We start from the raw sequence: 25739 nt of genomic DNA on the forward strand, positions 1-25739 counted from the left end.
GACACGTATATAGTCCTAATTTAATATCTGAACCCGAATCAAAATAAGAATCATAATGAATAAAAGGGTTCAAATAGTATCCCGCAGCATGCAAAGGCTTATGAAGTTGCATTTTCCATCGATCATCAATAATATCCCACATCTCTTTGTAACTACAATTTAAAACAATGGATATTATATTAAAACAACGACTATATATTTAATAAGCTAATGAATTAAAAACAAATGTAAATTTAAGGAAGATATAAATAAAATGGTTACCTCTTTTGAACATTATTGAAATTTTCTGTATTTCTTCTTTTGCATTTTCCATTTCTAGATAAATGAATCCCATTAGTGGTATATCAGAGTCAACCATGCAAATTACCTTTAAAAGGGGTATGCAGCCTTCAAGCATTTGACAACAAGTAGCCAAAAGCCGTGATTATCCATAACTATGGCATGAATTCTTTTCCCTTCTTTTGTTTTTGCAAATTTGCTATGCCTCCATTGTTCTGAAGAAAACATTATCATCAATTCTCCTTTGAACTCATTAAGGCATGACAATTTCAAATATGATGTTGCAAATCTAGTGGCAGTAGGTCTAATCAATTCCCTCCCTTTAGTGAAATCCCTCAACCAATTTAAAAGCATAGATCTAGAATATATGTATGTTGTAATCTTCTTCCCCTTAGAAATTGTGTACTTATGGTCCTTAATCTCTTTTTCAAAATCCTCAAGCATCAAATCCAAGCAATGGGCAACACATGGAGTCCAAAACAAGGACTTTATCTTTTGCATCAACATCTCTCTAGCTAGTTTGTAGCATTGTTAGTCACCACTTGTAAAACATTCTCCTCTCCAACCTTATCCATAACTTCATCTAACATTTGACAAACTTTTTCAGCTGTTTTAGATATGTTAGATGTGTCTATAGAGTATAGGAGAATGGTTCCGTTAGGAATATTCACCAAAAAATTACAAATGGATCTCTTTTTCTTATCAAACCAGCCATCAGACATAATTGAATAGCCTGTTTTTTTCTATTCAACCTTATATTCTTCAAGCATTTGTTGTATAAAATCTACCTCTTTCTTCAAGCATGTCGCCTTAATCTCATTATAGAAAGAAGGCTTGAGGCCAATTCCAAATCTTGAAATCATATTAATCATTCGCAGAAACTCCGAATTTTTGACACAATTAAAAGGAATGACACTAGTGTAGAAGAATCTAGTGATTTGTTGGATCACTATATCACGTTCTCCTTTTTTAAACATACGATTCATTGTTACTTGCCCTTTTTTTTGTAACAAACTTATCCATGGAGCCTATGCGTATGCCCCTCCCTTTTGATGAATGTAGTTGTTGTACTTCAGCTAATTCGTCATCATTGCCATCATTCTCTTCTTCTATATTATACCACCTCTTCTTTTTTATAGATGCTCTAGCTTAGGCATTCAAAAAAAGCCACAAATTTCTCCTTCACCTTTTCTGGCACACCAGGACAAGCTGAAACATTTTTTCTAGTCCCAGCTAAATGATGCTTCAGCCAATATATACCCCCACTATGAATTTCTTTGCAATAATTACATTGAACTTGCCTTGAACCTACTTCAACACCATGATCTCATCTCGGGTCAGACTTATTTCTTGGTGCATTTTTTTGCTTAATTTTATTTTTAGCCAAAGTAGACATTGTATATTTGTACTAGAGCTACAAAAATACACCAAGATACAGAGCATGCTCAAAAAATCACACAGAGAATTCATCAAACAGGTTGTATGCAATTCTAAACTACTAATTGTATTTACTAATATTTCTCAATGAATCAAATAATGAAGATCCTGTTTCATAATTTTTCAAATTTTACTTAATTTAGTTAACAAAATGGAAAAATAAAAACCTTAAAAGCTTTGTCAAAATCATATACACAACACAACAATGTGGAATCAAGCTATCAAAGTACAAATAAATGATAAACTATTAACTATCAAAACAAATTACCCAATAGTAGAAAGCTTAAAGGTGGCGATGGCTCACGACAACATCATTGAGAGGGTTGAGAGGTGTTGGGTTTTTGACAGAGGACTGGGGAGGCACGGCTATGGGGCTGAATATTTCTAAATATTTTAGGTTTTGTTTTTTAAAACTTTAAACTTAAGTACTATAGGTTTTTTTTGAGATTTTATGTTGACATAGGGTAAATTTAGGACTTCAATTCGTTATTAGGCTTCTAATAACCCGTTGGGCTTGTGAGTTTAGTTGGATTATCTTACTCCAAATGAATCCCACAAAAAAAAAAAAAAAAAAAAAGCCCAAGCCAAAAACGTGTTTTGGTAGGATCGATAGGATCCCATGATCTTATATGATCCTACCATTTTTATGATCTTGCTACGATTTTAAACTTTTTAGTGAGGTGGGATCGTAAAATCGTGCAATTCTACAATCCAAATCGCGATTTTGACAACCATGGTAAGAACAATGATGGGATCAATCAGGATGTTAGCAGTAATGTGGTGAGAACAGCGACTATAAGAACTTCTCTCTCTCCTTTGCCTTTGGCCTTTTTTTTTTAACATAGGTTGACTAAAGGTTGATTGAATAGCAATGGCGTGGTGAGAATGACAATGAGTCTTATCAATGAGAGCAGCTTGAAATTAGTTTTGTGTTATGAAATGAGTGGTAGTTTTTTTTTTTTTTTTTTTTTTTTTTTTAAAGTTCAATTGTGTGTAGAAAAAAAAGGGTAAATTACGTTTTTGATTCTTATCTTATATACCATATTTCAATTTGGTCCCTAACATTTCAATTGTGTCAATTTGGTCCTTAACTTTTTAGTACCATGTCAATTTAGTCCTTATTGTTATCTTTTGAATGAAAATTAATGACATGTCTAATGGCCAAAATAAAAAATTAGCTTTCGTTGATGTGAGAATAAACTAAAATTTAATTTTGGTCGTTTTCCATGTCATTAATTTTCATACAAGATATAATAGTAGTGACTAAATTAACATAATACTGAAAAATTAGGGACTAAATTGACACAATTGAAAGGTTAGAAACCAAATTAAAATATGGTGTAAAGGATAAAGATCAAATATATAGTTTACCTTAAAAAAAAAAACATAGAAAAAAGTTATTTTTAAATTATTTTAATGGAATGTATTGTCAAAGTGGTTATGTTACTTACGTAAAGTAAAACATGATTTTTTGGTTGGTTAAAATCAAAATAGAGAAATTATAGTTTCTAATTTTTATTCAAACAAGATAAAATTAGAGAAATTATAGAAAACCTCTTGCTTTTGCAAGGCCCAATCCTACCCATCCATCCTATGAACAACACAAAGCCCAAACCCAAGTGAGCACCCAATAACCCCAAGTCACGTGCCACCGCCATATATCCATCTTCAATAAAATATAAACCAATTAATTCACACCCATTTTTTCACTCTCTCTCTTTCTCTTCCTCACTGAGAGAAAGAGACTCTCACACACAAATCCCCAAAACCCTAGAAACCGCCATTGAAGGAAGCTTTGAGACTTCCCTCTCATTCTTCTTTCTTTAGACCTAACCCTAAAAACCAAAACCCTTTCATACACTAAGTAACCTTCAAATCCACACGCACTATACTTCGTTTTCTTCTTTTCATTAGGTTTTGCTAGGGTTTTAGGACCTCGTTCTCCACCATGTGGAACAGCGGCCAGATTGCGCCGCCGGGGACCACTGGCTCGTCCATTCCTCCGCCGCCGGCGGCGCAGCCATCGTACACCGTGCTGCCTTCGCCGGCCGAGGCCGAGGCGCGGCTCGAAGAGAAGGCGAGGAAATGGCAGCAGCTCAATTCGAAGCGGTACAGCGACAAGCGGAAGTTCGGGTTCGTCGAGACGCAGAAGGAGGACATGCCTCCTGAGCACGTCAGGAAGATCATTAGGTCAGAGCTTTTCCTTTTCCTGAGAGCTTATTTGGAGTGTTTGTTGAAAGATTTTGAATTGCTGTTAATTTTTTTTTTAATCACTGGTGATTTAATTATGTGCATTTTTTAGGGATGGGAGATAGTTTAGGTGAGTAGTTATAGGATTTTGTATGTGGGTACTTGATTATTGGGGTATTTCTGGATTATAATTTGTTATTTTCAGTGAAGATTTTGATGGGTTTTTACTTATTTCCTATTTGTTAATAGTATTACATGATTTCATATTTAAACACACACACACACGTATATAAGCACAATTTTGTATGATTTGTTTGAGCTTAGTTGGATGATTGGTTATATTATCTATAATTTATAATTGACCTCACCCTCCACCCTTCTCACAAAGGGGAGGAGGTACCATTTAAGCTAAAACCTATTGGTGATTTTGTGAATCTAATTGTGTGTTTTTAGCATTTAAGATAGTTAGGTGAGTAGCTGTTGGATGTTATAATTGGGTACTTGATTTATTAAATTTTTTTTCCCGGGGTACTATTATAAGAAATGGAGTTCCTAGAAAGCCTGTATACATGATCCAAATAGTTTGTTAGGCAGGCAGGTTTTCATTTTTCTGTTTGATTTGGGATTTTATTGATGTTATACTATGTGATTTCATGTGTCGTTTTTCTACCTTTCATTTTGGTGTCATAAGTTTAAACATTTTGTTGATGTGGATGACGGTTTTGCCGAAGTATGAAATTAATGGCTGAAAAGAGAAGAGATATTGAAACTTTATTTTAGGATGTGAAATCATTGTTCTTTTCTTGTGGGTTGGTTGTTATTAGTGATCAAAGGTTTTGGCATTCAGTAGTGCATATGCTCTCTCTCACTTAGTCTGCCTTTCTTCTTTGGCTCAATAGTATTTATTTTTAAAATGTTTCCAAGTAATAGATTTTGTCTCACTCCTTGCTGTATTACGGAAGCTACTTGTATTTTTATTTAATGTATATTGTTTGATATATTTCTATATGCCTTTTCATTTAAAGTTTTTTTCCCTGTATTCCCTTCTGTTGTTCTCTTAAAAAGTAGGTTTCTGTAACTGTGGGATTAATACTGTTGGTCACCATGAATTTTTGTTGTATTCATTTTTGTGTTCTCTTTGACAGAGACCATGGGGACATGTCCTCTAAGAAATATCGTCATGATAAACGTGTCTATCTTGGAGCCCTTAAATTCATTCCACATGCAGTTTACAAGCTTCTTGAGAATATGCCTATGCCATGGGAGCAGGTATGCATTCTTTGCTTCTTTTTCATTTCTTTAGATTTTTATTGATTGATTTATTTATTTATTTTTATGCTTAGAATGTGTCTTATGCGTTTCCCTTGCTAAAGTTTCCTTGCTACATTTGTGGTTTTAGGTTCGAGATGTGAAGGTTTTGTACCATATTTCTGGGGCTATTACATTTGTGAACGAAATACCATGGGTTGTTGAACCTATATATTTGGCTCAGGTTTGTTTCTCTTCTCTTCCCTTCTGAGGATATTCTTTTTTAGTTCATGAGGAGATCATGGGAGCTCAAAGATGGTATGGATAGCTGTGCCATAAATATTTTGCTGTATTATTTGTTATCATATTGTCATCATCCCTTTCAATGATGATGGCTGATCAAATCATAAAATTTTACAGTGGGGTACAATGTGGATCATGATGCGAAGGGAGAAGAGGGATCGTCGGCATTTCAAGAGAATGCGGTTTCCACCATTTGATGATGAGGAACCTCCATTGGACTATGCTGATAATCTTCTAGATGTTGATCCTCTGGAGCCTATCCAATTAGAGTTGGATGAAGAAGAGGATTCTGCTGTATATACTTGGTTTTATGACCATAAGCCTCTTGTGAAAACAAAGCTTATAAATGGTCCAAGTTATCGGAAATGGCATCTCTCTCTTCCTATCATGGCAACTCTTCATCGGCTTGCAGGACAGTTGCTTTCTGACTTAATTGACCGCAACTATTTCTACTTGTTTGACATGGAGTCTTTTTTTACAGCCAAAGCATTGAATATGTGTATACCTGGTATGTCTTCCTTTTTCTCTTCTTTTCATTTTATTCTTAATGTTTTGCTTTTCTTCTGAGTTCTTTGGTGCTCTCAAGAATCTTTTTTGACACTCTAGGGAATAGATTTAATCTCTGTATATAATTGGAGTAGAATTTTTGGTGTCCACGTTTGGATACTCTCAAAAATAACCCTATAGTATATTTTAGTCTACTCCTGCCCCCCCCCCCTCACTATACACGCAAATAGAGGAATAAATGAAGGAGATACAGAAATTTAAACACTTGATGCATTGGAAATGCTTGGTGTCCACTTTCCAGTAAATCTCAAAAGTAACCTTATAGTTTAATTGAAACTTGTCCTCCTACGAAATAAGCTCTAAGGGCATAAATTAAATTCATTAGCGCAAAACAACCCCAGAAAATTTGAAACCTACTATCAAGCGGTTATGCAAACTAAAACTTCCCCATTAAAGAGCAGTTGCTACAACTTAGAATTACACCAATGTACATCTCTCCACTCTTGCTTTTAAATTGCTACTATCAGTTTCTAAAAAGAACGCAACCACAGAACTGAAAAAATGCTGCCCTTCTAATAACCAACCTCATCATCACTCCAAGAAATCTATCTTTACTTTTCAGAAATGTTTGAGCAACCCTCCCTAACTACCGATCCAATTCTTCCTTTCATTAAAAAAAAATCAAACATAATGCATAATCGAATCCCCAAAAGGCTTTCAGCTTTTACAAATTTCAGAAAGAATATCTATCTATTCCAAAGTGAGATGGGAAAATCATTGTAAAAAAAAAATCCAATTGAAAGTGCATGGCCAGATAATGCTAAAAAAGGAACGTCTGTATTCTCCTCTGTTTTGTGCTAGCTGGAGGTGACATTTTGGTGGCAAATGTGCCACAACGACAACAAAAAGCTATTGTGGATAAAGGTTGTGATGGGTGGGCCAGAGAAGGAGGTTTTGATAACAAATTACATCTAATCTAAACTTCAAAGGAGATGGGGGTAATAAACCAAAACAAACTTTGGAAAAAAATCAGTTTCTTTTGTAGTGAACAATCTATTATGAAAGAAAGTTTCCAAACTGGTAAAGAGGTTGGGGGGAGGGGGGGAGGTGTTCCGAGGGTGGGGGAAAATCATCCAAACAATACCAAAAAAAGGAAGATAACCTTAAAACCACGACCAAGGCCAAGGAAGCCAACACTGATTGATAGCAATGGCTGGCGTTGCATACTTTTATCTGTAGTGTTGTAATCAAGGAAATCCCATGGAGAGAATGACAATGACACAAACTTAGCAAGTGGTAGGAAAGTCAGGAGTGATGTGGACCTGTTACAACAGCCAATGCTTGGTTGTATTGTGTTGCCATGAGTAGTGACAGTAGTCCATAAAGCTGCAAATTGTAATACACATTATATCAAATGTACATAAACCATTGATTTAGTAGTATATTCTATAGGATAGCAATTGTTGTTGGAAACAGTTTGAATAGACAATGAAAGACATAAATCCAGTTATTCTTCATAGTCTGCATTTACTTTTGCATAAGAATTTGTACCATGGCATAATGTAGTGAATCATTATGCAATTTGGTTGGATGTAATTCTGTATATACACATTTTGATGGTCTAAATTAATTTGAAGGGTAGGTTGTAATGCAATTGTCTCATGGGACAAATGTATAAACCCTGTATTGGGATTAATGAAAAAAATATACAAAGAAAAAAGAGTATATGAGCTTGCATGTAGTAGCGCGTGTGATGAGGCTAGTTATATATCATATGGTTAGAATACTCTAATAACTGGTTGGGGTTGTAAGGAATCCCATTAGTGCCATATGGTGCCTATTTGGCATTGTTGTAAGAGATAATTTGCGATAATTTGTGAGATAATCCCATTAGTTAAAATGGTCTTTAGCGTTTTTGAGTATATGAGAAATTACAGTGAATAGTGTGTTAAAGTTCTAAATTTTTTTTGATAAGAAATAGAAGTTCTAGATAAAGCAGTAGAGGTCTCTCCAAAAAACTCCAAATTTCAGCTTTAGCCTTATAGTTCTTTTTTAGCGGGCTGCAACTAGACACCCCAATTTTTCTCGGGAAAGAGCTTTAGATCTCTTGAATTTCTTCTATGGTGTGATGTGATATCAATTATTAAATTGGGCTTCTTTTGATCTATTACTTAATATAGAATAAAAGAAAGATTCTTATGATGTGTTATGATGGTTTAGAGGCTGTTTAATTTTAAGAGATCTGCTGTGTTTTCAGGTCGCCTTTTTTTTTTTTTTTTTTCCAATCTATATTACTTGGTTCATTTGCCATGCTGGTATACAGGTGTGCTGATGGTTGTATGCTGTGCTGTGGTCCTATCATTACCCAGTGTATAGAACTTAGTAAATAATTTGATATCATCGGAATTTGTGAAAATTATTGTTTGTTATTATTTACTTATCTAAAAAGGGGGTACAAAATGGAAAAGAAAAAGTGAGTTATGTGATGATTTTGAAATTTTATATGCTAGGTAATCTAGTATCCTTATTGTGAAGATAATCAATTTGGTTACAATTAAGGTTTTATATACTTTGAGAGTTGCTGTTAGATTGCTTTTTGTTGGCCTTCAATTGTGTTCATAAGTGTGGTTTGAGTTTGTATTTAATTTGTTTCACTTATGCAGGTGGACCTAAATTTGAGCCTTTGTATCGTGACATGGAGAAAGGTGATGAGGATTGGAATGAGTTCAATGATATTAACAAGCTAATTATTCGATCACCTCTCCGGACAGAATACAGAATTGCATTCCCTCATCTCTACAACAATAGACCAAGGAAAGTAAAGCTGTGTGTGTATCACACTCCCATGATCATGTACATAAAAACCGAGGATCCTGATTTACCTGCTTTTTATTATGATCCTTTAATACACCCAATAACTAGCATTAACAAGGATCGGCATGAAAAGAAAATTCGTGATGATGAGGATGATGATGATTTCTTCTTGCCGGAAGGAGTGGAACCTCTGTTGAGGGATACTCAACTTTATACTGACACCACAGCTGCTGGAATTTCCTTATTGTTTGCCCCACGCCCTTTTAACATGAGATCTGGTCGGATGAGACGTGCAGAAGACATACCCCTTGTGTCGGAGTGGTATAAAGAGCATTGGTGAGTTCTTTATGGTTTTTTTATTTATTTATGTTGCTTTGGCATATATAAAGTATATGAACTATCTAGTACATATTAAATATCATTTAAGTTGATCCCTGCCTTTGCTTTTGCAGTCCTCCATCCTATCCGGTTAAAGTTCGAGTCAGCTATCAAAAATTGCTAAAATGCTTTGTGTTGAATGAACTGCATCACAGACCTCCTAAGGCTCAAAAGAAGAAGCACTTGTTCCGATCTCTGCAAGCAACTAAGTTTTTCCAAACCACAGAACTTGATTGGGCTGAAGCTGGTCTTCAAGTTTGTAAGCAGGGCTATAACATGCTAAATCTGCTGATACATAGGAAAAATTTAAATTACCTCCACCTTGATTATAATTTCAATCTGAAGCCGGTGAAGACCCTCACTACAAAAGAGCGCAAGAAGTCACGTTTTGGTAATGCTTTCCATCTGTGTCGTGAGATTCTGCGCTTGACAAAGCTTGTGGTTGATGCCAATATCCAGTTTCGCCTGGGTAATGTGGATGCCTTCCAATTGGCCGATGGCTTGCAATATACATTTTCTCATGTTGGTCAACTGACCGGCATGTACCGTTACAAATATAGGCTTATGCGGCAGATCAGAATGTGCAAAGACTTGAAACACTTGATCTACTATCGGTTCAATACTGGTCCAGTTGGGAAAGGACCTGGATGCGGGTTTTGGGCACCAATGTGGCGAGTTTGGTTGTTCTTTCTACGTGGTATAGTGCCTCTCCTGGAACGGTGGTTAGGGAATTTACTTGCACGTCAATTTGAAGGGCGCCATTCGAAAGGAGTGGCTAAGACAGTTACTAAGCAACGTGTTGAAAGCCACTTTGATTTGGAGCTAAGAGCAGCTGTTATGCATGATGTTCTTGATGCTATGCCAGGTAATCTTTGACTCAACCTATTGTATTTCTTTTTGGCTTGTGGTTTTCCCCTTTATTTCTTATATTTTGGTTATTGTCTTTGTGATTCCAACATTGTATTATTGAATTGCAGAGGGCATTAAGCAGAATAAAGCCAGAACAATATTGCAGCATCTCAGTGAGGCGTGGCGATGTTGGAAAGCAAATATTCCCTGGAAGGTTCCTGGTTTGCCAGTTCCCATTGAGAACATGATTCTTCGTTATGTTAAGTCAAAAGCTGACTGGTGGACAAATGTTGCCCACTATAATCGTGAGCGTATAAAAAGAGGAGCCACTGTCGATAAGACAGTTTGTCGGAAGAATCTTGGAAGACTGACTCGTCTTTGGTTGAAGGCAGAACAGGTGCAGATACTGACTTCATTCTTTTGTTTAAACTTCCACCACATAATATGCGTGTGTGCACAGTTTTCTGAAGGACTTATTGGCCTTTTTCTTTTTCAATTGTCTTTGAATACATTTTTTTTTTTCTCATCTTATTTGTCTTTTCAATTTTCATTTTCAATTGTTGTAGGAACGACAACACAACTACTTGAAAGATGGTCCATATGTCACACCAGAAGAAGCAGTTGCCATTTACACTACGACAGTGCATTGGTTGGAGTCAAGAAAGTTCTCTCCCATCCCGTTCCCTCCATTATCATATAAGCATGACACAAAACTTCTTATCCTTGCTCTGGAGCGGCTGAAGGAATCTTATAGTGTAGCTGTGAGGTTAAACCAGCTTCAAAGAGAAGAGTTGGGTCTTATTGAACAAGCCTATGATAATCCACATGAAGCACTGTCACGAATCAAGCGTCACCTGCTCACTCAGCGTGCATTCAAAGAAGTAAGTTATTTGATTAATGCATTGATCTTTGTCCTTTGTACTTCACAACCTAGTAGAATGAGTTTGAACTGAGTTTTTTTTCCCTGCAGGTTGGCATAGAATTTATGGATTTGTACAGTTATCTCATTCCAGTTTATGAGATTGAGCCTCTTGAGAAGATTACAGATGCATATCTTGATCAATATTTATGGTATGAAGGTGACAAACGCCATCTTTTTCCAAATTGGATAAAGCCTGCAGATTCAGAGCCTCCCCCACTTTTGGTTTATAAATGGTGTCAGGGTATAAACAATTTACAAGGTGTATGGGACACAAGTGATGGCCAATGTGTGGTGATGCTTCAAACAAAGTTTGAAAAGTTCTTTGAGAAGATTGACTTGACAATGTTAAACAGGTATGTAATGGTTGGTCCCGTTGCAACTGTAATCAGTGGATTTTTGGAGTTCTTGAATTATTATCTATTTATCTATTTATGTATTTTTTACTGTGGTGTTGCAGGCTCTTGCGATTGGTTCTTGACCACAACATTGCTGATTATGTCACCGCAAAGAACAATGTTGTGTTGTCTTACAAGGATATGAGTCACACAAACTCATATGGTCTTATCCGTGGTCTCCAGTTTGCTTCTTTTGTTGTACAATATTACGGACTTGTGCTGGATCTCTTGCTCCTTGGATTGACTCGAGCTAGTGAGATTGCTGGGCCCCCACAGATGCCTAATGAGTTCATTACTTATTGGGACACAAAAGTTGAGACACGGCACCCTATTCGGCTTTATTCTCGTTACATAGACAGGGTCCACATATTGTTCCGCTTCACCCACGAAGAGGCTCGAGACCTTATCCAGCGGTATCTTACTGAGCATCCTGATCCTAACAATGAAAATATGGTTGGATATAACAACAAGAAGTGCTGGCCTAGAGATGCAAGAATGAGGCTCATGAAACACGATGGTATGTATCTCATTCTTTTCTTTCTTTAGAGTTATGACTTTAACATTTTTAAGTGAATGAGGCTTTCATTAATGTTAAAAATAATGTATGTCATGACTCTTTTCTAAATTCTCCTTTCAGTAAATCTTGGGAGGAGTGTTTTCTGGGATATGAAGAACCGTCTTCCTCGAAGCATCACTACATTGGAGTGGGAGAACAGTTTTGTTTCTGTATACAGCAAGGACAATCCAAACTTGCTTTTCAGCATGTATGTTTATCTAACTAGCTACATTATTTTGTATGTGTGTGTATATATATTTTTTATTTGTTTCTTGTGTTGAACCTATGTTTTCCAGCAATGATCGTGTGTTCAATGTTGCTTGGATTTTTTTTTTATTTGATACTTGGAATTTCTTATGCACTGGTCTGTCTGCCTTTTCCATCTCTCAAGCTGGTAGCTCCTGAATATTTTACTCAACAATTTGAAATGTGAATCTCAACAAACAGAATTAGTTCAGTGTTGCTCCAGACCTTATTCAATGCTGAGAAATTGTTTCTGAACCTAAAATTTTAATTAATTCGTTCTGTGTTTTGGGTGAGCCTTTGTTATATGTTGTATTTGATCTTATAGGAGAGGTTTCCGAATCTTAGGACCCATTCTGTTTTCTTTGCCTCTCTAGGCTCAATCTCCAAGAGGTTTGTCAGGTTATTACTGTGATGTGTGTTTTTTGATGAATGGACCTGTTGTCTGAAACATCTCCTCTCCTCTTTGATCTTTAGGTGTGGGTTTGAAGTTCGGATTCTTCCTAAAATAAGGATGACCCAAGAAGCATTCAGTAATACAAGAGATGGTGTTTGGAATCTCCAGAATGAGCAGACCAAAGAACGGACTGCAGTTGCTTTCTTGCGGGTTGATGATGAACACATGAAGGTGTTTGAGAATCGTGTGAGGCAGATTCTTATGTCTTCAGGATCCACAACATTTACAAAAATTGTCAATAAATGGAATACAGCCTTGATAGGTACTTATTTTGAAATTTTTATTCTGCCTTGTTACAGCTGTTTGACTTCATGAGGATATTTATGAATGTTTTTTTTTTTAAAAAAAATAGGTCTCATGACTTATTTCCGTGAAGCTACTGTGCATACTCAAGAGCTGTTAGATTTGCTGGTTAAATGTGAAAATAAAATCCAAACCCGTATTAAGATTGGGTTGAACTCAAAGATGCCTAGCAGGTAAAGTTATTGGTCACATAAAATAATTTATTCTAGTTGAAAGTTAATCTCGGTACTGATGAAACTCAATCTTCCTTCAGGTTCCCTCCTGTCATTTTCTACACTCCAAAGGAAATCGGAGGACTTGGCATGCTTTCTATGGGTCATATATTGATTCCACAAAGTGACCTCCGTTACAGCCAGCAGACAGATGTTGGTGTAACCCACTTTAGGAGTGGAATGAGCCATGAAGAGGACCAGCTGATTCCAAATCTTTATCGATATATACAGGTAATTTGAGATTCACTCTTCATATGTATATGGTGTGCTTGTGCGTTTTCTTCAATTTTTTGACATCATATTGGTTTCTTGACAGCCATGGGAGAGCGAGTTCATAGATTCACAGCGTGTTTGGGCAGAATATGCATTGAAGAGGCAGGAAGCTCAGGCTCAAAATAGGCGTTTGACCCTTGAAGATTTGGAAGTTAGTATTTTTACCTTTTATTTATTTATTTATATTTTAGGACTTCTACAAAAGTCATCTATTCTAATGGCTTTCTCAATTCTTTGGACAGGATTCATGGGACAGGGGCATACCTCGTATAAACACTTTGTTTCAGAAGGACCGACACACATTGGCATATGACAAAGGATGGAGGGTGCGTACTGACTTCAAACAGTACCAAGTTTTAAAACAGAACCCTTTCTGGTGGACACACCAGAGGCATGATGGGAAACTTTGGAACTTGAACAATTATCGAACTGATGTCATTCAAGCTTTGGGTGGTGTTGAGGGAATTCTTGAGCATACCTTATTCAAAGGAACATAGTGAGTATACTGTGTTTTGATTTTGTTTACAGTAGTAGTTACAGTCATCGTTGTCATTATCATAAATCTATTAGGATTGCACATGATTCTATTCTGCAAATAGGTGATGTGAAAGAGAATTCAACATATATTATCTGGCTGGTTAATACACATAGTAACATTGCAGGTTAGAGTTTATTGCACTGTAGTTCATAATTGTAACAAAATTTGAACTTGGCCATCCATCCGATTTGTTATATTGTAAGATTTTATTTGATAGGTAATTACAATTCACATCCTTAGTGGATTGAACCCATGACTTACCTTTCACTTTTAGCTTATGGGGCAGAAATGCTATTTGGTCCAAAATGCCATTAGCATCTGTGATTCTGTATTGGAAGATTTGTTCATCCTTAGGTTGGCAGAAATGCTATTTTTGCTCTAGAGACTGAACCATATCTGAAGGAAGTATGTGTGATATGATAAAGAACAGATAATATTTATTTTTCTAATTGTTACTATAGTCGTGGGATTATTTATACAGCTAGGGTTGTCTTTCACTCCTGAATTAATATGCTTTTGAGAAGAATAAAATTTGACTGACTTTGCTTATCTAAAAATTTTCAGCTTTCCAACTTGGGAAGGTCTCTTCTGGGAAAAGGCATCTGGTTTTGAGGAATCAATGAAGTATAAGAAGCTGACAAATGCTCAGAGATCTGGTCTCAACCAAATCCCTAACCGTAGGTTTACGCTTTGGTGGTCACCTACGATAAATAGAGCAAATGTGTACGTGGGTTTTCAAGTCCAATTGGATCTAACTGGAATCTTCATGCATGGGAAGATCCCTACCTTGAAGATATCACTGATTCAAATATTCCGTGCGCATTTGTGGCAAAAAATCCATGAGAGTGTTGTCATGGATCTTTGTCAAGTTTTGGATCAGGAGTTGGATGCTTTGGAAATTGAAACTGTGCAGAAGGAAACAATCCATCCAAGAAAGAGTTACAAAATGAACAGCTCTTGTGCAGACATTCTTCTCTTTGCTGCACATAGATGGCCGATGTCAAAACCTAGTCTTGTAGCTGAACCAAAGGATGTGTTTGATCAGAAAGCAAGCAATAAGTACTGGATAGACGTGCAGCTCCGCTGGGGAGATTATGACTCTCATGATATTGAGCGTTACACTCGGGCCAAATTTATGGATTATACAACAGACAATATGTCTATATATCCATCTCCTACTGGTATGCCTTTTTTTCTTTGTTTGCTTTACTCTGTTCGATCCTTCAGTTTTGTTGGTTTGAAGTAATCAGCAATGAACTATCCTTTCAGGTGTGATGATTGGAATTGATTTGGCATACAACTTGCATTCTGCATTTGGTAATTGGTTTCCTGGGTCAAAGCCTCTGCTTCAGCAGGCTATGAATAAGATCATGAAGGTGCACAAACTTTTTTTTTTTTTTTTTTTTTTTTTTTTCTCATGTTCTAAATTAGTGTAGGCACGTAGCATTGAACTAATGGTTCTTTGTGCATTTGCAGTCAAATCCAGCTTTATATGTCTTGAGGGAGCGGATAAGGAAAGGTTTACAGTTGTATTCTTCTGAGCCCACTGAACCATATTTGTCATCTCAGAATTATGGAGAGATCTTCAGCAATCAAATAATTTGGTTTGTTGATGACACAAATGTGTATCGTGTTACTATCCATAAGACATTTGAGGGAAATCTTACAACTAAACCCATCAATGGTGCCATCTTTATATTCAATCCAAGGACTGGACAGCTGTTCCTGAAGGTCTGTTTGTCTTTTTTTTTTCTTTCATTTTTTTTTCAGTGATACTTTTAAGTAGTCTCTCTCTCTCTCTCTCTAGAGTTCAGACACTGGAAATTTATTTCATGATATGATTTCTTACAGGTCATCCACACAAGTGTGTGGGCAGGACAAAAGCGTCTTGGTCAGTTGGCCAAGTGGAAAACAGCAGAAGAAGTTGCTGCTCTAGTTCGGTCTTTGCCTGTTGAGGAACAGCCAAAACAAATTATTGTGACTCGTAAGGGAATGCTGGATCCATTGGAGGTTCACTTGCTGGATTTCCCGAACATAGTTATCAAAGGAAGTGAGCTGCAGCTTCCATTCCAAGCATGCTTGAAGATTGAGAAATTTGGTGATCTGATTTTGAAGGCCACAGAGCCGCAAATGGTCCTTTTCAACATTTATGATGATTGGTTGAAAAGTATTTCCTCATACACTGCATTCTCCCGACTCATTCTGATCCTGCGTGCGCTACATGTGAACAATGAGAAGGCAAAGATGTTACTAAAGCCTGACAAAACAATCATTACTGAGCCACACCACATCTGGCCATCTCTCACTGATGATCAATGGATGAAGGTAAACTCCGTTATTGTAATAGTGTACATTTCTTTTTCTTGGATTTGTAGCTTAGCCCCCCCCCCCCCCCAAAAAAAAATGGTCACTTTTTGTTCTCTCTAAATATTTCACCTTAATTTATAGGTAAGAGAAGTCCGTACTTTTTGTGACAAATATTTTCAGAGATGTACTTTATTTATAAAATAATCATTCATATCCTGTTCTGCTGTGGCATAATCAGTTCCTAATTTTGATTATATATTCAGCAGCAATAACAGTTCTATCAAACATCTATTTATAAACAGATGGTCATGCTTCCCTTTAATGATATGTGTTATGCTAATATATTTTATGGTACAGGTTGAGGTTGCTCTTAGAGATCTCATACTGTCGGATTATGCCAAGAAGAACAATGTGAATACGTCAGCTCTGACACAGTCTGAGATCCGTGATATTATACTTGGAGCTGAGATTACTCCTCCTTCTCAACAGAGACAACAGATTGCTGAGATTGAGAAACAGGTGATGCTTCTTTTTCTGCTTCCTATTGGTTTTAACATTGTCTTGGTTCCTGATATAAACTAGCATTATTTCTGGACAAAAATGGCGTTTCTTGCAAAATATATTGTTTGGGAATCTCCTGATTTGGCGTGTCTATTGAACTCAGTGGTGTGTTATTAAGTTGATCATCTTCTGTGTAACATTATCAGGCGAAAGAAGCAAGTCAGCTGACCGCAGTTACAACAAAGACTACAAATGTGCATGGTGATGAGCTTATTGTAACCACCACAAGTCCATATGAGCAAGCTGCGTTTGGGTCTAAAACTGATTGGCGTGTGAGAGCAATATCTGCAACAAACCTCTATCTTCGTGTCAATCATATTTACGTGAATTCAGAGGATATAAAGGTGCTGATCTACCTACTCTGTTATATCTGATAATCATTGATTGTTTATATTTACTGAAATGGAGTACACTTGATAATACAGGAAACAGGATATACCTATATCATGCCAAAGAACATTTTGAAGAAGTTTATCTGCATGGCAGATCTGCGGACACAAATTGCTGGTTACTTGTATGGTATAAGTCCCCCTGACAACCCTCAGGTTAAGGAGATCCGCTGTATTGCCATGCCACCACAGTGGGGAACCCATCAGCAAGTCAATCTTCCATCAGCTCTCCCAGAGCATGATTTCCTGAATGATTTGGAGCCTTTGGGATGGATGCATACACAGCCTAATGAACTTCCCCAGTTATCACCACAGGTATTTGTATAATCCAGTACGCTTTATTTGTTTAAATAGAAATGCTAAAGGTTTTCTTCTCATAGAGTGGTTTAAGGCCATGATTTGTTATCTTACCTGAGATTTTGCTTGCAGGATCTCACAAGTCATGCTAAGATCCTGGAAAACAACAAGCAATGGGATGGAGAGAAGTGCATTATTTTGACCTGCAGTTTCACTCCAGGTTCCTGCTCCCTAACTGCATATAAGCTGACACCATCAGGGTATGAGTGGGGCCGTGTCAACAAGGACACTGGAAGCAATCCTCATGGTTACCTTCCCACTCATTATGAGAAGGTCCAAATGCTTCTCAGTGACCGTTTCCTTGGTTTCTACATGGTAAGAACATCATCTTTCTTTGAAATATGCTTTGGTTGGTATGCTTTTGATTGGATTTTGTATTGACATTTTTCTTCATTCTTGGAGTTAACTTGGTCATTCTGTGGCTTTTGTTTAATAGATGCCGGATAATGGTCCATGGAATTACAACTTCATGGGGGTGAAACATGCACCTAGTATGAAGTATGGGGTCAAGCTCGGGACACCACGTGAGTATTATCATGAAGACCACAGGCCAACTCATTTCCTGGAGTTCAGCAACTTGGAGGAGGGAGAGACTTTTGCTGAGGGAGACCGTGAGGATACCTTTACATAGGAGTCGGGATTATTAACAAATATTGTTAGTTACAATGAGAAGTAATTGTAGTACATTTGCAGACTGGGGACAGAAATCGTAGAGCCCTTTGTTGTAATAATCATGTATATCATGATATGGATGGATATATTATATCCAGATTGAGGTTGTAAGCTTTTTGTAGCGATTGTAAACTAGTCGGTTGTATATATAATATTTGGTATCTAAAGTGCATACATTCGTATTCAAGCTTAAGACTCGCACCTCTTTTGTTAGTGTTTGCTTTGGCTTTGTGTTGCATTTGGAAGAATGTGGTCGGTGGTCTTCTGCATTTAGTTGTTGCCTTGCCCGTCCAGAATATGAGGCCTTGGACATATGCTAGAAGAAAATAAAAAAAGAAAACTTACACAATCTCTATGCATAATCATGATGTTTATTATTATATTTTTTTTGGATAGGATAATGACGTTTGTTTATTTGTTCTAACTCCCTACTTTTGAGACTTTTCTTGATTAATGATATAGTCTGTGTTTTTGTTGAGCGTGTAAGATGAGAGTATCTAATGACCTGCTGATTCTATTCATCAATTACGATGGCTCTTGTTTCTTGACAGCTCCAACAAAAGCGCAAATCTCAGATTGGGCAGTACTGAGATACATATATATATGAAATGGAAAAGCCAAAAAATCCACCTAGTGTAGTAATGCGAGAGCCAAAAACTTAGCACAATTCAATAAATATTAAATATAGTTTCCATGTCATCCACTCCAGGATAAAGTAAAAAAAGTAGATGAGCAGCACACAAATCTTACATCAGCCACAAAACCATGCTTTCATGTGGTTCCTAGCAATAGTAATAAAAGGACAGCCAGGGCCACCTTGCCTTGAGAAAAACCAAATAATAAAATAAATACAAACTTCATATCGAATGTATACTGGAGTTAGTAGTGTGATTATGTTCAATTTTAAAGCTCGTTCTCCTCTTTCAATTCCTGTTTTGAATCTCTCTCCTCTGAGATGAAGTCTGTGCTGTCTTCAGCAATGGAAGTCCCATCATTATAATCTGCAGCACGAGGGGCCTTGAAGAGTTCATCATTTTCCAGTTCAGATAATTTCTCTTTTGAGATTCCCTTCAGAAGCTCCACCACCTCAGGCATTGTGGGTCTTTTCTCAGGCCGAACGTTAGTACATATTAGTGCAACCAAGACAAGTCTTTTCAGCTCCTCATTGACGTACTTGCCGTTAAGCTTTGGATCCACTAGTTCATCATACTTGCTCTCACAGACCAATGGCAGTGCCCAATCAGTAATTGAGCGTTTTACGGCTCCATGTTTTTCAATGGGTTTCTTGCCACTTGCAAGCTCTAGTAGGAGTATTCCAAAGCTGTAGACATCACAAGACTCATTTGCTTTCCCTAACATAGCATATTCTGGTGCAAGGTAGCCAAGGGTACCCTTAACTCTTGTTGTCACATGTGTTGCACCCTCAGGGATTAACTTGGCAAATCCAAAATCAGCAACCCGAGGCTGAAAATCTAAATCTAGCAACACATTGCTTGCTTTGATATCTCTATGGATTATATGTGGAGTGGATTGGTGGTGGAGATAGCTGAATCAAACAAATTAGGAGGTTATGTATATGGCACAAGAAAGATGAATAGGAAAGTCAGGATCAGTACTTACGCAATGCCCTCAGCAGACCCAATTACAATACTCATTCGTCGGTCCCAATTGAGATGGCATTCTGCGGAGTGCTGCCCATGAAGATGAGAGAGTAAGCTTAAATTTGGCATGTAATCATATACAATCAAACGCTCTTGCCCCTCAGCACAATAGCCACGTAAACTGAGCAGATTCTTGTGGCGTACTCGTGCTAGTATCTCAACCTCAACAGCAAATTCCATCTCTGCTTTGTTGCTCCAAACCTTCAACCTTTTGACTGCAATCTGCAAATATATATCACCTCTTAGAATGGTATTCAGTTTATATGAAGCATCACAAAAATATTGAGGAAAGGCTGTATATAACAAATATATGCCATTGCAAAGATTACCACCAGGTGAGGAATGTTGAGGAAAGGCTACTACTTGGTAATAATCAAGCACATAATAAGTTGTGATAGCATCCAAGACTCAAAGTCAAAGAATAAAAGTTAAAATGAATGCGTTTAGGGGGGAAAAAAGTTTCTAATAGCATTAAAAACAGATAGTTGTTTTTGATAACTACAATGCCAGTCAACTTATACATGTTTTACTATTACAACTGAAGTGATTTTTAGAGAGAGCACTCCAGGTGATATTTGTAAAAAGCATATCATGAAGTTCTATCCCCAAGCACTTTGAATCAGTTGGGTTTCCACCCAAATCAATTAGTTCCATTTGCACTCCTGCAATTCAGGATTATAATTTTGACATTATATATAGGAAAAAATGTACATTAATTTCAGAGGATGACTAAGAAGTCCTAATCAATTTGCATGAAAAAGGTGACCAATACAAGAACAGCATTAATTTTATCCTCAAGGGATTAGTGCACCATGTACTTTAAGAGGCATCAATTGATCCAATTAGCAATATTGTCCAAATTTGACCCAACAAAGCACAGAACCATCTTCTTACTATGTCAGTTAAAGATGCAAGTTCTCTGTGTCTCAACATGGACTGTAAAATTACTAATATCCATCAGGAAGAACGATTATGAAAAAAAAAAAAGGGTGTACTATTGGCAATAGCCTACCTGGAAGAAGAGGGCTTCAAAACAGAATAATGATGGCAAAAGTTCTTCAACCTATGAGGTTGAAACTTTAAATTAAAGCACTTAGCTTAGGTACTGATTAGCATCTTTGAAGCCCATGAATTTCTGGGTTACAGGACAAGTCTAGTGAAACAGAAGTGGCAATTTTCCATTTACAAGTATGTTATAAGATTGATACTTTCACAAGCACCTTATGTCCAACATTACTTCAGTGCATGTACATAGTCCAAGCTAATTATCGCAGTGACCAATTCTCCACCAACTCCATGCATACCCACCACAAAATCTTTTTTTTTCTTATCAAAATGAGAGAGAGAGAGAGCTCATAATATTTTTTTTCTTATTCTTCTCCTTCTGAGCATGAGGATGAAATCATTTTTGTTTAAGAAGTCACTTAACCTGGTGTCTTAGGGAAACTTACAACCAGCTAAGCTGAATCAACTGTCTTGCATACCATGACTTCCCAATGCTATGTTCTTGCTTGACTTAAAAAGTCTGCCCTGACTTATCATTCCATTTTACAATGCTAAGCTACCAGATTTTTGAGGTATGTAGAGAAAGGATAAGTACACAGGACACCACTTGCTGTCAAACATGGCAAAAAGGGAAGTTCAATATTTTTTTTGTTGGTAAGTAAGTTACATATGCATCCAATATGTCTTGAGCCCAAGACTTCACTGTCCACCTAGAACTTATAAGGGGAGGAAGTGCCAGTCGAACTAGAGAGCTCAAATGTCATATTTTTTTGTTATATGCAAGTTAAAGTTTGATGACATAGATGTAAGTCAGTGTTTAATTCATTCAATGAAAATCCTGCCTCGCTAAAACAGAATATATTGGAAAGAAATAGGAAAAAGCTTTTAACTCACTAAACTTCTTGCCATGGAAGTAAAGAATGTTCCAGCTCGAACAATCTAAATTGACATTCTGGTCTGTTGGAAAGCAATGCTGACACTAGGAAAAATCAATCACTGGTTTAGACCTAAAAAGCATCTGTAATGTAATTTCATATAACTCGAAGAGACCATCAACATGTTCTGACACTGAGGCTCCACCCCACCTCCTCTAGTGGTGTGAGCTCACACAGGTCTGAAATAAGGTTGGACTGGATTCAAGAAACTACAATGCCCCAAGCAGGATTGGGTGCAATGGCAGGTTTTATGGTTGCCCCATAAATATATATATATATATATATATATATATATATAAAACCTAGAAGTTCAATTAATACATACTTGGGTTACAAGTCTGGATCTATTGGTATTATTACAAAGTCTGTTATGGTCAGTACTCCACTCAACTCTTGTCTCTCACCTTGATTCCAACTAACTGGGGTTGATCCGTTATTCCATTGTCAGCTAGGTATCTTTCTTGGCCATTCCACCCTAAGGCCAAATTCTTCAGTTACCTCTTTGTTTTATCATATCCGTCTTTACTACTCGAACCTCCCTCTAATCCTTTTCATTCATTCAAAATGAAATCAAGCCTCTCTTTCTCATTAATGCATTTGAGATTTGTTGTACAGAGTCAAATCATCTTGGGCATCTCTTCCTCATTTTTTTAATAGGTGCTATCCCACTTTTGAATGGATATCACAATCCTCCTTTTTATCCTCTAATATAAAAATTGAATAAAGTAAAATAACAGGGGTGGAAGGATAGGGTTGCGCCACCTCACATTCACTCCATTCCCAATCTTACTTATAAACCATTTCTGTCCTCCAAAAACTAATTTCTTCACCATATTCCACTTTAGGACACTATTCTCTCTCTCTCTCTCTCTCTCTCTCTCTCTCTCTCTCACACACACACACACACACACACACACACAATTTATAGTTTCAGGCTACAACCTTACTCAGTAACATTTAATAAACTTGATTTCCTTTTTTTTCTTTGAAACAATCTTTTTTTTTTTTTAAAGAGTATAATAATACTGGTTATAATCTGATTTTTCTTTCACTTCAATGTTTGAAAATAAGCCTCAAGCAAGTAGACATGGGAAACTAACCAGAATCTACGGAGACAATCACCATTAACAACAAGAACACAACTTACAATTGACCAGCGCAATTCATACTATTCAGCCTCCAATATCTGTAAGTGCATGACCTCCTAGACTATACAGTTAGAAGTGAATGATTGCTAGAGCAAGCTATGAGTCTTAATTGCAATGTTTAATATCCATACCGCTCATTTGGATGCAATTGTTTTTATACAATATTTCATCGGGTCACATTTGAAATTTACCTTTCAAGCATGCATTTCATTTAAAATTTTGAACATTTAAAATACATTCCTTGTTAAGTATTCTTTCTAAAATAAAAGATAATTAAATGTTTGACAAGAATGGAAGAAAGTAAACAAAGGTCACATGGCTGTTTAGCTTTATTGGCATTTTCTTATAGTCACAAGTGTATTGCTAATTTCCTATTCATCAACTTCAATATTCAAGACCAGCAAAAAAGGGGGTGACAAACTACCATAAGTGGAACAAAGCACTATGAGATAATATAATTCGTAATAAAATAAACAGATCCAGAACCTAAAGTTAAATCAATCAAAACTAACACTCTTAAGATACTCATTTTCTATATGAATTTTTCACATATATCAATAACATAGCCATTGAATGTTTTGTGATAAAAATAACTGTTTTGCAATTGCACAATCAACAAATAATAAGCAGAATTCACAGTAGAAAGTTTAAGCAGAAACTGAGAAATGGATTCATTACTTGTGATCCATCCCAAAGCTGACCCCAGTAAACACTGCCGAATCCCCCTTCTCCAAGCTTGTTATCATAATTAAAATTGTTTGTAGCTGCATGCAGCTCCCTTAAAGAAAAGACTCTCCAAGTTTGCTGCTTCTTCCCTAGTTCACTCCTGTAAAATCAACCACTCTATAACTAAACTTGCATCAAAACATTATAATGAAAAAGTGAACGCAATTAAGCCTGATATAATTTCATATATGTGTATATGTATTACTCTTCGTTTAGTTTCTCACATAAACTAAAGCATAACATGTTTTTCTAGAATCAAACTAATCAAATACTTAGTTAAGTGATGCTCAGGTATTCTGTTCTATTGGGTCATTAAGCTTACATTTTTAAGTCTCCTGATTCTATTTTCCTTTTCTATCTTTTCCCACCAAACACCAAACAACCAAATAAAGCTATTTAAGAGAGATTACTCTCAAGTCTCACCCACACCCAAGTGCCTGTTCCTAAAATCTAAGCTAAACCCAGAATTCAAAACTCTTTTCAGCTCTCATAATCATCAGAATATAAAGCACATCACAACAAAAGACTCAAGCTTGAATAATTAACACCATTAAACCAATACTATATTTCAAAAGAACAAAAACCCACAAAATAAATCAACATAATAACTTCATATACATACCGATCTGTACCCTTTCCACAACATAGCATTGAAAGAAAAGCCATATCCCCCACTCCTATCAAACCCACCAAACAAAAAAGTCAAAAAAAAAAAAGACTCCCCCTTAAAATTCTGGGTTTTGAAAATCAGCTACTTCTTCTTCTTCGTCTTCTTTAACTTAGCTTGTTGGAGACTAGAGGTCAGAGCAAAGCTGAAGCTGAAGCAAGTTTAGATTCGAAACACAACCGCTTTGGAATAAAACACAGACATTTCTTTCTTTTGTTCTCTCTCTCACTCTTTTTTTAGTGTGTAGTGTTTGAGAGTTAAGAGCAAAAGCTAAAAAAGTATCATTTGTTTAGGCAAATGTTAATGTTAAGTTACTACGAGAATTGAGGAACAACAACAACAAAAGAAGAATTGTACTTTCTGATTTACTTTTGTAGAAGAAGGAAGCGTGTGTTTGTGAAAATTGTGGAACATGGAGAATAGTATCATTGGGCAAGCACTTATTTGTTGTAGGAAACAAAGTCTTCTTCTTTAAGCATTTTTTTTTTTACCTTCTTTTTCTATTTATTTCTATGGTCCTACGCAGCTGTTCTCAATTTTTTAAATTCACATTGATGGGGATGGGGGCCATTTTTCAAATAGTTTTCCGTTACATGATAGCATATCAATATAATTTAAAATTAATATTGTGTTATTCAAAAAAATAAATTATATATTTTTTTTTTTGAGAAGGAAAAATAAATTATACTTGGTGGTTGTTGGCCTATGGATTGAATTCAAAGGAGAGTCCAATTTTTGTACCAAACACAAGGAATAAACGGTAAACTCTAATTTGCACATGGGAATTATTTTATTTTATTTTATTTTATTGACAGTTATTGTTATTATTATTGTCGGATTTTAGACAAATCAACTCAATCAACAAAATTTTTGCTTTCAAATAAATGATATGTGTTTAAATTCTGTCTATTCAATACAAAATCATTGATGTTTTAACTTAATAATAGAAAGTAATAATGATGGAGTGAATACTTTAAATTTTTACTATTTATATTTAAAAAAAATAAACAAATACTATTTTCAAACAAAGAACATGAGTTTGAATACCATCTATTCAAAACAAAATCATTGATGTTTTGATAGGAGAATAAAAAACAATTATAATTAAGTGAATACCATAACTTTTAAATTCTATCTATCTAATAAAAAAATATTTATTATATATATATATATATATTAATTTCTCTATCTCAATTTAAATACTTGTACTTTTCCAAAGAAAATCTTTTTTATAAAAAAATTTTTAAGTTTTGACAAATTTTAAACTATTAAAATAATTTCTTGAGAGTAATGCTAAGATATTAATTTTTTTTCATGTTGAAAAAAAAAATCAATTAAAGTCAAATTAATAAGGAGTGAACGCTATAGGCTAAAACTCTCTTAAAAAAAAAAAAAAAGTCAAGCTAA

The 25739-nt window shown here is 36.0% G+C and overlaps 2 protein-coding genes across 2 annotated transcripts; one reads left to right on the forward strand and one right to left on the reverse strand.

Moving 5' to 3' along the window:
• Positions 1-3419: 3419 nt before the first annotated feature.
• On the forward strand, positions 3420-18391 carry LOC115989805 (pre-mRNA-processing-splicing factor 8A). The gene is made up of 25 exons (XM_031113684.1): positions 3420-3906; positions 5052-5175; positions 5306-5398; positions 5575-5965; positions 8628-9114; positions 9231-10021; positions 10134-10402; positions 10572-10886; positions 10976-11280; positions 11385-11839; positions 11960-12086; positions 12599-12840; positions 12931-13054; positions 13135-13324; positions 13410-13517; positions 13609-13862; positions 14469-15085; positions 15174-15280; positions 15381-15635; positions 15756-16229; positions 16569-16730; positions 16919-17116; positions 17198-17476; positions 17591-17833; positions 17955-18391. The coding sequence occupies exons 1-25, from the start codon at positions 3665-3667 to the stop codon at positions 18147-18149; spliced, it is 7047 nt and encodes a 2348-aa protein (XP_030969544.1). The 5' UTR covers positions 3420-3664; the 3' UTR covers positions 18150-18391.
• Positions 18392-18836: 445 nt separating this feature from the next.
• Positions 18837-24795, reverse strand: LOC115991515 (PTI1-like tyrosine-protein kinase At3g15890). The gene is made up of 4 exons (XM_031115262.1): positions 24288-24795; positions 23618-23765; positions 19811-20073; positions 18837-19736 (listed from the first exon to the last, which is right to left on the reverse strand). Exons 1-4 carry the CDS (start codon positions 24329-24331, stop codon positions 19094-19096), a joined length of 1098 nt encoding a protein of 365 aa, XP_030971122.1. The 5' UTR covers positions 24332-24795; the 3' UTR covers positions 18837-19093.
• Between the last annotated feature and the right edge of the window lie 944 nt (positions 24796-25739).

Source organism: Quercus lobata, chromosome 5 (assembly GCF_001633185.2).
Source record: "Quercus lobata isolate SW786 chromosome 5, ValleyOak3.0 Primary Assembly, whole genome shotgun sequence".
Classification (NCBI taxonomy): domain Eukaryota; kingdom Viridiplantae; phylum Streptophyta; class Magnoliopsida; order Fagales; family Fagaceae; genus Quercus; species Quercus lobata.